This window comes from Sorex araneus, chromosome 5 (genome assembly GCF_027595985.1).
Source record: "Sorex araneus isolate mSorAra2 chromosome 5, mSorAra2.pri, whole genome shotgun sequence".
In the NCBI taxonomy this organism is placed as follows: Eukaryota; Metazoa; Chordata; class Mammalia; order Eulipotyphla; family Soricidae; genus Sorex; species Sorex araneus.
Window position 1 is genome coordinate 46339902 of NC_073306.1, and position 12772 is coordinate 46352673.

At 43.7% G+C, this 12772-nt stretch overlaps 1 protein-coding gene across 14 annotated transcripts in view; it reads right to left on the reverse strand.

Moving 5' to 3' along the window:
• EPB41 (erythrocyte membrane protein band 4.1) overlaps positions 1-12772 on the reverse strand; it is a 171503-nt gene that overhangs the window by 92672 nt on the left and 66059 nt on the right. For 13 of the 14 annotated variants that reach the window (XM_055140802.1, XM_055140801.1, XM_055140796.1 and 10 more), the window contains exon 2: positions 1472-1949. In XM_055140802.1, coding sequence (XP_054996777.1) covers positions 1472-1942 — 471 coding nt within the window. In that variant the 5' untranslated portion in view covers positions 1943-1949. The remainder of the gene's footprint in view (positions 1-1471; positions 1950-12772) is intronic. The other variant, XM_055140803.1, reaches the window with a different exon arrangement.

The window sequence follows — 12772 nt, forward strand, 5'->3', positions numbered from 1 at the left end:
TATTTATGCTTGTTGTAGAGAGGAAAGTGACTTTTGTGATTTGGGCACCACACCCTATAGTGCTGGGGGCTATGCTTGACTGTGCTCAGAGATCCAGGAATTGAACCACTTGCAAGGCAAGTGCATTAACCCTAGTACCACCTCTCTTGCTTGGAAACTGATTTGGGATGGGGAGGTTGGGGCCACATCTAGTGGTGCTCAGGGCTTACTCCTGGCTTTGTGCTCAGAGATCACTCCTGACAATGCTCAGGGGACCATAGGAGGTGCCAGGAATTGAACCCAGATCAGCTGCATCCAAAGCAAGTGCTTTACCCACTGCACCCACTCTCCAGCCTTCCATGGTCTCTGCACTGTTACTATTCCAGGCTCCTGTGCTTGGGGATCACTCCCATTGGTGCTCAGGTGGTGATAAGTGGTACCAGGGAACAAATAAGTGTTGGTCATATGCAAGGCAAGTGTCTTAGAACTGATGTTCTTTCTGCCCCCCATAACACGTAATTATAATGACATATTTGTTTCATTACATGGATATTATTACATTTATTTTATTCCATGGCTTCTGTGGGTCAAACCTGAGTTGGCTGCATGCAAGGCAAGTGCCCTACCTGCTGCATTATATCTCTCCAACCCCAAACAGGCACATTAAAAATTTTAAAAAAAAAATAAATAAAAAAAACCATTTTAATTGAGGTACTGGGATTAACCATACTCATACACTATATACACATGTGTCATTTGATAAATTCTTTGAGCTATATAGAATCATTTTTGTTTTTGTGCCACACCTGGTAGTGCTCAGAGGTTACTCCTAGCCTGCACTCAGGAATGATTCCTGGGGAGACCATATGGGATGCTGAGAATTGAGCCCAGGTCGGTTGCATGGTCACGTGCAAGGCAAGCAAGCTCCCTACCCTCTGTACTATTTCTCTGGCCCCTACAATGAATTTTTTTTTTTTCTTTTTGGGTCATACCCGGCGATGCACAGGGGTTACTCCTGGCTGTACACTCAGGAATTACTCCTTGGTGCTCAGGTTACCATACGGAATGCTGGGAATTGAACCCGGGTTGGCCTCATGCAAAGCAAACGCCCTACCCACTGTGCTCTTGCTTCAGCCCCCTACATAGAATTTTTATTTATTTTTTTTAATTGAGTCACTGTGAGATACACAGTTACAAAGCTGTTCATGACTGGGTTTCAGTCATATAATAACCCAACACCCCTCCCTCCACCAGTGTCCATTTCAAACCACCAATGACCCATTTCCCTCCCCGAGTCTGCCAGCACAGAATCTTTTTAAAAACCAAGTTCTTACTGACGACATTCATTTCTTTTGAGTGAAAACCCCAAAACTTCCAATACTTATAACCATCAATACGTAAACCACCATCGAGTGAGAAATCCGACCAAATGTCCTTCGATGCCAAATACAGCGCACTCCCGCCCACCTCCCTCACACTCCCACCTCCTCACCTGTGTTTCTGCGCTGCTTAATGAATGAAGATCCAAGGACGGGTCTGTCTTGAGCTCAGGTTCCGGAGCTGCAATCGGGGCCTTTAAGATGATCTCCTCATCGAGACAGGTTCCTAACTCTATCTCTGTCTGACCTCCTTCTCCTTTCTCTTTACTTGGCTCTACTTCCCTGCCTTCTTCCTCAGAGACCTGAGACTTCGGCCTCTTAAGAAGTGAGGAGAACAGCCGTGACAGGCCCCTACTTTCGGGTGTCCGCTCCTTGTTTCTGATCAAGTCTTCTTGAGTCGGAGTGCCTCCATTGGAGGTTTTCAGCTTTTGCTCACACTGATTCTCTCCCTCTGCGGCGGCCTGAGAAGCCTCTTCCAGCTGCACTTCTTGCTGGCCTGAGTTCGTGGCTCCTTCACCCTCGTCCTTCTGTTGTTGGTGTGGTGAATTTTCAGCTTCAGCCACTAAACTCTTCTCTGTTGTCATGATGTTGCTATTAAAAAGAAGATGAGAAATTAAAAAAAAACTCATTAAGAAAAAACAATACATTACTGCAGACAAAACCCTAAGCTAGGTCAAGCGAGTCCAAATCTTTGTATGTATTTATTCACCAAGATATAGTACTCAAGTCCATTGAACATATAGCTTTCCATTAAAGTACAAAAATAATCTTAACTATACACCCTGAGTAAGATATTAATACCTTAGTTCACTAAAGATATGCACACAGAAATCAGCTTAAAATAGTACCAGTGAAAGGCATCATATTTGGGTGAGGGACACACACATAATTGTGCTCAGGGTCTAATCTCAGCTCAGTGCTCGGCTGTTAGACCCAGAGATGCTTGAGGGAACACATTGGCGTCTTGCTTGCAAAGCACGCACTTTGAGCTATCTCCCTGGTCCAAATGCATCATATTTTCACTTAAAAGATCAAAGCTGGGGGCTGGAGTGATAGCACAGTGGGTAGGGCGTTTGCCTTGCACGCGGCCGACCCAGGTTCAATTCCCAGCATCCCATATGGTCCCCTGAGCACCGCCAGGAGTAATTCCTGAGTGCAGAGCCAGGAGTAACCCCTGTGCAATGCCAGGTGTGATCCAAAAAAGCAAAAAATAAATAAATAAATAAACAAAATAAAGCTCAAAACTGTGTACAGAAAATATAGCATAATTGTCCCAGAGAAAAGATTACTTTGAGTGAATCAATATGAAGGTACAAGGTATGCAGAAATTCTTGACAAAATTCTCTATACCTTGGGGCCGGAGCGATAGTATAGGGCAGGGAGCTTGCCTTGCATGCAGCTGGACTGGGTTTGATCCCCAGCACGATTGCATATGGTCCCCTGAGCCTGCTAGTTAGAAGTGACTCCTAAGCACTGCTGGGTGTGGCCCAAACCCCCATCCCCCAAATTCTCTCTAACCCAAATGATGAAATTCTAAAGTTTCCAACGTTTTTTGGGGGGTGGGGAGTGGTCACACCCTGTTGTGCTCAAGGCTTACTCCTAACTCTGCTTAGAGATCACTCCTGGTGGAGCTCGGGAACTAAATGAGGTGCTGAGAATCAAACCTGGGTCAGCCGTGTACAAGGCAAGCACCCTATTCTGTTGTCCTATGTCTCTGGCCCTTGACTCTTTAATATTCTTTTTTTTTTCCCCTTTTAAAAAATTTTGTCTTTGGTTTTGAGGCCATGCCCAGCGATGCTCAGGGGTTACTCCTAGCTCTACACTCAGGAATTACTCCTGACACTACTCGGGGGACCAAATGGGAAGGGGGTTTGACCCCGGGATCAAACCCGGGTCAGTCACGTGCAAGGCAAATATCCTACCAGAGAGGGGCCTATCAAGCTGGTCCCTCACTCTCAGCATTTTAAAGAGCAGCAATGATACTATTGCAATAGAAAAAAATAGATAAGAGAAAAATCAAGAGAAAAAATATAGAAGTTCTCTAGAAGGCTTTCTTAAAAATAATTTTTAAAAGAGCTTTTAGGAATCAAAAAAATAATGATTCAATGATATCTCACATATTTAAAAAACACTGACTTGGGAGACTGGAAAGACAGTACAGTGAGTACGACATTCGCCTTGCATGTGGATGACTCAGGTTCAATCCTCAGCATCCCGGAATACGGTCTCCTGAGCACTGCCAGGAGTAATTCCAGAGTGCATTCTAATGTAATTCCAAAGTCAGGAGTTACTCCTGAGCATTGCCATGTGTGCCCCCTACACCAAAAAAAAGTAAATATAAAGCACATAGTTTTTATTTACCCACCTGACCTCAAAATTCCAGTGTTACTCAGACTTCACAATTATAGGCAGAGAATACTGTCCTATCTTGTTTACTGAGGAATAACCAGCACAGAAGGGAACACTGAGCAATGAGGCTGATTTGCACTATCATTCACTGAAAGTATCATACTCAAAAAGCAATATTTACATTGTCTTTAAAAGAGTTGCTGGGGCCGGAGCAATAGTCGGGCATTTGCTTTGCACGTGGGCAACCTGGGTTTGGTCCCCAGCATCTCCCAACACTGCCAGGAGTAATTCCTGAGTGCAGAGCCAGGCAAGTAACCCCTAAGCATCGCTGAGTGTGACCCAAAAAGCCCCCTCCCCAAAAAATATAAGAGTTGACCATGTGTAAGGCAAGCACCTGACCCCTCTACTAGCTTTCCAGACTCAATGACCTCTCTCTATTCATTCCCTCCTCTGGCTACTGGAAGGCTGGGCACCTTCATAATGCCCATCTCAGCTCACCTCCCAGGGTGCCCCTGTGTGCCTCCCCACATTCCCTGTGATACTAATCTCCTTAATATTATCAATATTATCTACAATTATCCTATCCCTTAGCTTAATGATTTACTATACTTATCTCCCTTTTCCTCTCCCCAGCTAAAAGTTGGGGAGTAGAGAGTAACATCTGGTACATTTTAGATGTTAAAAATGTTTGTTGAATTCATTAATTTCAACTAAATGTGTCAGGTAAATTTACACTGCAAAGACATTATCTAAATATATTCAAGTTGGGTGCCAGAACAATAGGACAGCAGGTAAGCACTTGCCCTGTATGCAACCAAACTGGGTTTGATCCTGACATCCCACATGGTCCCATGAGCAAGGCCAGGTAAAATTCCTTAGTGAAGAGCCAGGAATAATTCCTGAGCATCATGGGCTGTGGCTTCAAAACCAAATAAATAAATATTTTTTAGTTATTCAAGTCTATTCATTATAAATGCACGATATTCATTCATTCTTGGAATATTTGCCAAGCACCTAGCACAGTCCAGTACTAGGCACTGGGAACACAGAAGTAAGAAGCAGGCAAGTCTATGCCCCCGTGGGACATATAGTCTTCATTCAGCTTCCACTTTACTAAAATGAAAGAACACTCCAAAGGAAATCTTACTGACAGCATGAGTTGAATCTAAGTAACGGCAGGGGAGCCGGGGAGAAAGCCCAAAGGGTCAGTGCACATGCTCTCAATCCCCAGCATCACGTGGTCCCTAGAGCTGCCAAAGGAGGCTCAAGGAGAAGGCTCCCAAGCCAAATAAATATATAGAGACATAAATAAAAATAAACACTAGTAAATGGAATGTGGAACTTAGCAGTAAAAATAATGCTAATAAGCACTGATAAGGTCCCACAGACTTATCTACCTTAAATTCAGATCTACATGATCTCAATGAACCTTTCTTTTTCTTTTTTCTTTTCTTTTCTTTTCCTTTCTTTTCTTTCTTTCTTTTTTTTTTTTTCTTTTTTTTTTTTTGGCTTTCTGGGTCACACCCAGTGATGCTCAAGGTTTACTCCTGGCTCTGCGCTCAGTAATCACTCCTGGTGGTGCTTGGGGGACCATATGGGATGCCGGGGCTCGAACCCAAGTTGGCCACATGCAGGGAAAATGCCCTACCCACTGTAACTATAGCTCTGGCCCCTCCATGAACCTTTCAACAACCCTGCAGAGGAAAGGAGGCCTCCCTAGCCTACAGCTGAGGACACCAAAATGCAGAGAGCAATTTACCTCAGGTAATGCGAGACCCCACTGTAAGTGGTACTGAAATTAAGGTATTTCGTGAAAGGGAAAGGCTCTGTGAGAGCTCTTACAACTTGCAAAATCATTCACTTTATCCTGAAGACAGGGGTTTTTTAAACAGGGAAGTGGGTGAACAAAAGAAGCAGAGAGAAACTCAACAACGGCTTGGGTAAATTCAGGTTATCAGTGGATAAATTCACAAAGGGAAGCCCCTGGGGAAGCAGAATCTAATACCCAGCAGAGAAGCTTGACAAGCCTTGGGACTGTTAAGAGCCACTGTTGTCGTCCTGAGTTTCTATAGCCGGTTCTCAGCAGCAAGCTTCTCATTAGCCCAAACAGCTTTCCGGTTTTCCTGTCTAAGGCTGAAGGCATTTTGGTAACTCACTGTCCTCAGTTCTTTGATAAAGAAAGTAGAAGAACAGAATCACAATGGAAAAGTCAAGAAAGAGACACATGGCTCATTGGCATCTCAATACATGGCCCCAAATAAGCTTATTTTCTATTTTTTTCACTATCCCAGTAAATGTTTCAATCATACCACCCAGTATCAAACCAGAAACCTACATATCCTTGTCTCAGTCTTCCCCATTTTCCTTCCCAATTAAGTCAATCTGTTAGACAGACAATCTACCTCCAAAACATATTTGGTTTTGCTTTTATTTGGTTTGGTTTTAGGGTGGGGAGTTGCTTTGCGGGGCATACCCATTGATGCTGAGCGGTAGGTAACTCCTGGCTATCAAGCCTGGAAATTCTCCTGGCAGTGCTCCAGGAGCCGTATGGGATACTGGGAATCTAATCCAGGTATGCCGTGTGCAAGGCAGGTGCCCTACCCACTGTATGATCTCTCTAGCCCCCAAGACACATTTAGAATCAGTCCCCTTTCTACATTCTCTATTGCTGCCACTTCCTACTGAGATTCATTCCCCATCTAGCTGATCATGGAAAAAAAATAGCAAGCCTCAATCCTCACTATTTATACCGTGTCTTCAATTTTTCATTCAGCTCTGGGCAGTTTATTTTTAAAGAAAACAAAATTTGTCCCAAGAAGAAATGAAAGATAATTATGGATTTTCAAAACATGTCATAAGTAAAATAATTGAAAGATACTGGCAAGGTCAGCTTAGAAAAATAATGTCAAAAGCAGGATATACCTCACATTTTAAGAACTGCCAATTTCTATACGATTCCTCAGGCTGAACTCAGGTTAGTTTGTGAGGTGACAGAAACACGGGTTTCATCTCATTAAAGTAAAAGGAGGAAATTCCTAGCAATTATAGGAATTTTTTTCAAATGAGCTACTTAGGAATAGTGAAAATTATCACTGGAAATCCTGACTCAGAAGAGGAATGACCACTAGGGACAGGAAAAAGGGCTCTTCCATTAAGTGGGTCCCTAACTGACCCTCCCAGCCCCCCCAATGCTGGATTTTAGAGCTAGGAAGGAAGGCAAGAGAGAAAACAAAATGGACATTAAATAGTAATGCCATTGGGTTATTTATTTATTTATTTATTTATTTATTTATTTGCTTTTTGGGTCACACCCGGCGATGCACAGGAGTTACTCCTGGCTCTGCACTTAGGAATCACCCTGGCGGTGCTCAGGGGACCATATGGGATGCTGGGGTTCGAACCTGGGTTGGCCGCGTGCAAGGCAAATGCCCTACCTGCTGTGCTATTCCTCCAGCCCCAACCCATTGGGTTATATTTTAAGGGTTACAATATAAAGGGTTATAGAGTTACCACTTAGGTTAGAAGAGAAAAGGGAACATAAAAGATAAAGGGCCATTTTACTTTAGCCAGACCACAGAATACAATGGCATTCTTTTAGACAGAAGTAAAGTAAATTATTCAATATTGATAGTCCAAAAACTATGCCCAAAAATGTTTGTTTCCCAATGAATTCTCTTAAAACTACAGAAGAGTCTTTCCTTTTAACCAGCTGAGGGGGGCTGGAGATGGAATGGGGTTGAGCTGTATGTCTTGCACGCAGCCATCCCTGGTTCCCCAGCACTGCTGGGTGAGGGCGGGGGGGGGCGGGGGGGGGAGCCCTGAGCAGCTCCAGCACTGAGCAGTCCCTAGCACCACAGAGCAGGCCTGCATCTGCAAGTCCCAGTGCTGAACCCGTGGCCTGCTCATCTGAGAATCGCTGAGAGGGGCCCCAGGATCCTGACAGCTTTGGAGACTCTGAACTTGGGAAACTCAAAGGAAAAAAAACAAAAAGAGGGCTGGAGTGATAGTACAGCAGGTAGGGCCCTGCATGAAGCTGACGTGGATTTGATCTCCTGATACCTCCAGGAGTAATTCCTGAGTGCAAAGTCAGGATTCAGCCCTGAGAACCACCAGGTGTGGCTCAAAAAAAGAAAAAAGGAAAAGCGAATTGTGACCAGGGAGTTGGCCCAAGTGGTAGAGCACAGGTGCTGAGTCCCAAATTCAACCCTGGCTGCCCCTCCTCCTCCCAGCACCTAAGGTGTGTGTCCCTGGTGCCCCTCACCCCTAGAACAAAGAGACCATGGCCTGCCGGGAGTGGACACTATAAAAAAACAACAATAAATTGAAACTGCATTAATTTCCATTTCTTGAAAACTAGAGTAACTACTGTTTTCCTACTAAAATGGTCATTTAAAATACACAAAAGAGGGGCTGGAGTGATTGATAGTACAGCAGGAAGGGCACTTGTCATGCATGAGGCCAACCCTGGTTCAATCCCCAGCACCTCATATGGTCCCTGAGCACCACCAGGAGTGATTCCTGGGTGCAGAGTCAAGAGTAACTCTTGAGCATCACTGCGTGTGGCCCCAAAACCAAAAAACTACACACACACACAGGAGGGCAGGAGCAATAGTATAGTAGGTAGGGTGCTTATCTTACATGCAGCTGACCCTAGAAATAAATTAACAAAAATAAACTATACAAAGGAGTTTATTTGTACTATCCTCTTCCTCCCAAAATTATTATTGTTATTATTTGGGAGGCCGACCCTCTCGGACAGCCTGGCAAGCTACCAAGAGTATCTCGCCCGCACGGCAGAGCCTGGCACACTACCTGTGGCATATTCGATATGCCAAAAACAGTAACAACAAGCCTCACAATGGAGACGTTACTGATGCCCACTCGAGCAAATCGATGAGCTATGGGGATGACAGTACTACAGTGCTATTATTTGGGGCGGGGGAGCATTTAGGTCACACCGGCAATGCTCCTGAAGTTACACTCAGGAATTCCTTCTAGCAGTGCCTGAAAGATCATATGAGATGCTGGGGATCTAATCTGGGTCAGCCGTGTGCAAGGTAAGCTTCCTAGTACTTTATCCAGTACTTTATCCACTGTATTGTATACAGTCCCCCCAAATTATTGAAATCTTAAAATTACTCTTATGTAGAAATGTAAATACTTGGCATACTGAATGAATCAGGAACATCACTCAGCATGAACATGCTATTTTCAACAACTTGAGTTTTTTTTTAAAAAGTCATTTCTATGGTGACTAACACCACTGAAACAACTAATTCAAAGGCAAAAGACATTTTAAAATAAATAAACTCTAACTCATCTTCATCTAAGACCAAAAGTGTTCCGTACTTCTCCTACCTAGATCTATTCTAAAAGTATACCACCCAGAGAACTCACATCCCCCACAATTACTGGGCATCAGTAACTGAGAACAACAACAAGAGCATTCTCTGAGATGGAGGAATAGTGTAGGGGTTAAGGTGTTTGCCCTTACGGTGCACCCTGGCTGATTCCTGAACTGCATACAGTCTCCCAATCATCACGAGGAGTGAGCCCTGAGCACCCCAAACAAGAACAACGCATTAACCATAGATCTGAGATTTAGCTCCTATAAATATCTATATCTATTACTTTAGCCTGGTGAATGAAAACCTTTGTAAGGTGAATAATATGCTGGTTTCATTAAAAAAAAATACAATATTACTAGTTAACCCTCTATTGATTTAGTCGTCATTAGGAACTCAGTTCCCACCTGGCTGGGATCCCCAAGGGGTGCTGCAATCTGCAGGGGTGGGAACACCTGAATCCGATGATTTCTAATTGTAGCTGCCTTGCGTGGTTTTCCTATTTGTTTATTTACAGGATCAATTCACTTTTTATTTTTATTTATTTTTTCCTTATTTCAGGGGGAAGGAGTTTTGGGAGCCACATCAGTGGTGCTCAGGGTCTACTCCTAACTGTGCTCATATTAGTGGTGTGAGGTATGAGATGTTGCATGGCTGCATTTGTGGCCACGTGGTTAGGAATAGATTCACTCATTGGTGAAGCCCAATCTAAGCATGTGGAGAGTGGCCGTGAACCTGGCAGTGGTTGAATTCTGGAGGTTTTCAGCTTCCGGGGCTGGCTCCACTGGGGCAGCTCTGGGCCTCACCCGCCACCTTCGGGTCGCCCTGAATAAAACAGCCAGGCACATGGTACAGCAGAATAGCTATGGCATCTTGTTTTCCACTCTCTTCTGAGAGATTTACAATGAGTCTCTGAATCCTGGCCACTGATGCTGCTCAACACTTTAGCTCTGGCTCTGGGCTCCTAAGTCACATTTCTCCCTGAAGTCAAGAACATCTGCTAACCGAAGGCTCCTCTTCTAGTCTGCTATTTGCTACCACTGATGAGGGCACCAACTAACCAAACAGTCAAAGCCATGTAGGTGGGAATGCAGCACAGCGGGAGAGCACTGGTCATGCATGTATGAGGCCCTGGGTTCAATAGCAACACAAAAACAAACAACAAAAAATCTGTGTGTAATGGACTGGAGAGATAATTCAAAGACAAGAGTACATGCCTTACACGGCTCCCTGAGCAATGCCAGGGACAACCTCTGAGCCATAATGGGATGTGTTCAAAGAAAAAACAACAGTGCCTAAAAGTCTAAAACAAGTGCCAAGGAGGACGAAAACAAATGCTTTACATTACTGAAATCACACTGAGTTTACATTCAATACTCTGGTATTATGAGATCTATCTTAGCTCTCCAAATAACATATAAACCTCCCCAAAGATTCCCGTTAGATTATGACAGGCAAAATGCATGACCTCCAAAGAAATCACACTGTATAACAATCACTCCTGGGGCCAGAGGAATAGTACAGTAGATAAGTCATTTGCCTTGCAAGCAGTCAACCCAGGTTCCATCCCAGTCACCCCAGATAGCCCCCCTGAGTTCGCCAGAAGTGATCTCTGAGTGCAGAGCCAGCAGTAAGCCCTGAGAACCACCAGATATGGCCCCAAACAAACAAGTCAATATTCTGTTATTTTGTTTTAGTTTGGGGATCATATCCAGCAGTGCTCAGGGGCTACTCCTGGCTCCATTCTCCACTGTCACTCCCAGTGGTACTTAGGGAACCATGTGGTACTGGGGATGGAGCTCAGGTCTATAAGCAAAACACGTGTTCAGTCCTTTGAGTTCACTCTCTGGCCCTTAAGTATATATTTTGAAAACTAGAGCAGATGCTAAGGTTTCTTCCACCAGTAATAATGTGAAAAATATACTACAGACTACCAGAAGATAAGCACTTTCTGACACAGTTGTAACACTGGCACAGAAACAAGATTTAATAGGCAGAGTAAAATAACCCACTATTTGCTAAAAGATATTGAACAAAACGACTAAGACTGATGACATTTTCTTGCGCGAGTGGAAAGGACCCTATTATTGCATACTTAATTCTGAGCAATAAAGAATAACTTATTGGCAACATAAACATGTCAGAAAACAACAATTTTTACTTTGGATACTGAGAATAGAGGTAGGTCATAGGCAAACTGTAAGCTTATTAGAGAGGGATGAGTGAAAGAGAGGGAGAGAGAAAGAGAGAGAGAGAAAGCCCTCTTTTTTCTATTTCATTGTTTGCTTTTTTTCTTTAATGAGAACTCTTAAGGAGAAGACAATTCTAGAAAGAGAAATTCATTTGCTTCATTTTAAAGATTTATATCAAGTGGCAAGTTCTTTTTAGGGCCTGACAATATGGCAATGAAGTTTTCTCCATGCAATCAGAAATTTTCAGAAAGACAAAGTATTAAAGGAACAGTCAGAACAGCAGGGGATAGATAAGCAGTAATGAACTTTTAAATGACACTGTAAAGGAATACTTGGGAAAATAACAACAAGGCTCACTAAAGCAACTAAAAAAATGATTGGGGTGGGGTGAGGAAGTGGAGGGAAGAAAAGGAGGAAAGGGAGAAAAGAAAGGTGGAATTAAGACTACAAATTGAGGGGCTTCAGAGACAGTGCAGCAGAGGGCGCTTGCCTTTTACACAGCTGACTTATGTTCTATCCCCAGCACCCCATATGGTCTCCCAAGCACCGCCAGGAGTAATTCCTGAGTGCTGAGCAAGGAGTAACCCCTGAGCATCTCTGGGCATGACCCAAAAGCAACAACAAAATTCAGACTGCAAATTGAGAGAAAAATACAACACTTAACATGTCAGAAATAAAATTGCCTGTGCTTTCTTGCTTGCTTGGTTTTATTTTGTTTTGGCTTCCCGAGAAGTGTTGGAGCAGGGGAGCGGGGGCTTCCAGGGCCACACCTCATGGTGTGGTGCTAGGCACGTGGAGGGAGGCCTAAATTCTGCATTATCTGGCCCAACCTGTGTCTTTCAAACCAAACAGGAAAATTTAAAATGAGAGAATTCAGGCTAATATAAATAACCTTACACTTTGAAAATGTGTTTAGTCACTAGTCCTGGAAAAACTAAATTCAGAGAAGTAACTCATAAGATCTGGTCTAGGGTTCACAGAGTCCCTAACAAATCTGCAGTTTTGTAGTTCAACAACTATTTCAAAGCAGCAAAATACAATTTAGAAGAAATAGAAGTTTTGTGGTAGATGAGGCCCTGGGTTCAATCCCTAACACCAAGTAGTCACTGTCACTATCATCCCGTTGCTCATCGATTTGTTCGAGCGGGCACCAGTAACGTCTCTCATTGAGAGACTTATTGTTACTGTTTTTGGCATATCCAATACGCATAGGTAGCTTGCCAGGCTCTGCCGTGCAGGCTCCATACTCTCAGTTAGCCTGCCAGGCTCTCCGAGAGGGGCGGAGGAATCGAACACAGGTTGGCCACGTGCAAGGTGAAAGCCCAACCGCTGTGCTATCGCACCAGCCCAAACTAAAAAGGTTTAATAAAGACTTTTTATTTTTAAAAAAGAATATAAGGAACTGGAGTGATAGTACAATAAGTAAGGTACTTGCCTTGCACATGGCTAATGTGGGTGCACTCCCCAGTACCTCATACGGTCCTCAAGTACTGTCAGGAATGATCCTGGAGCAGAGCCAGGAGTAAGC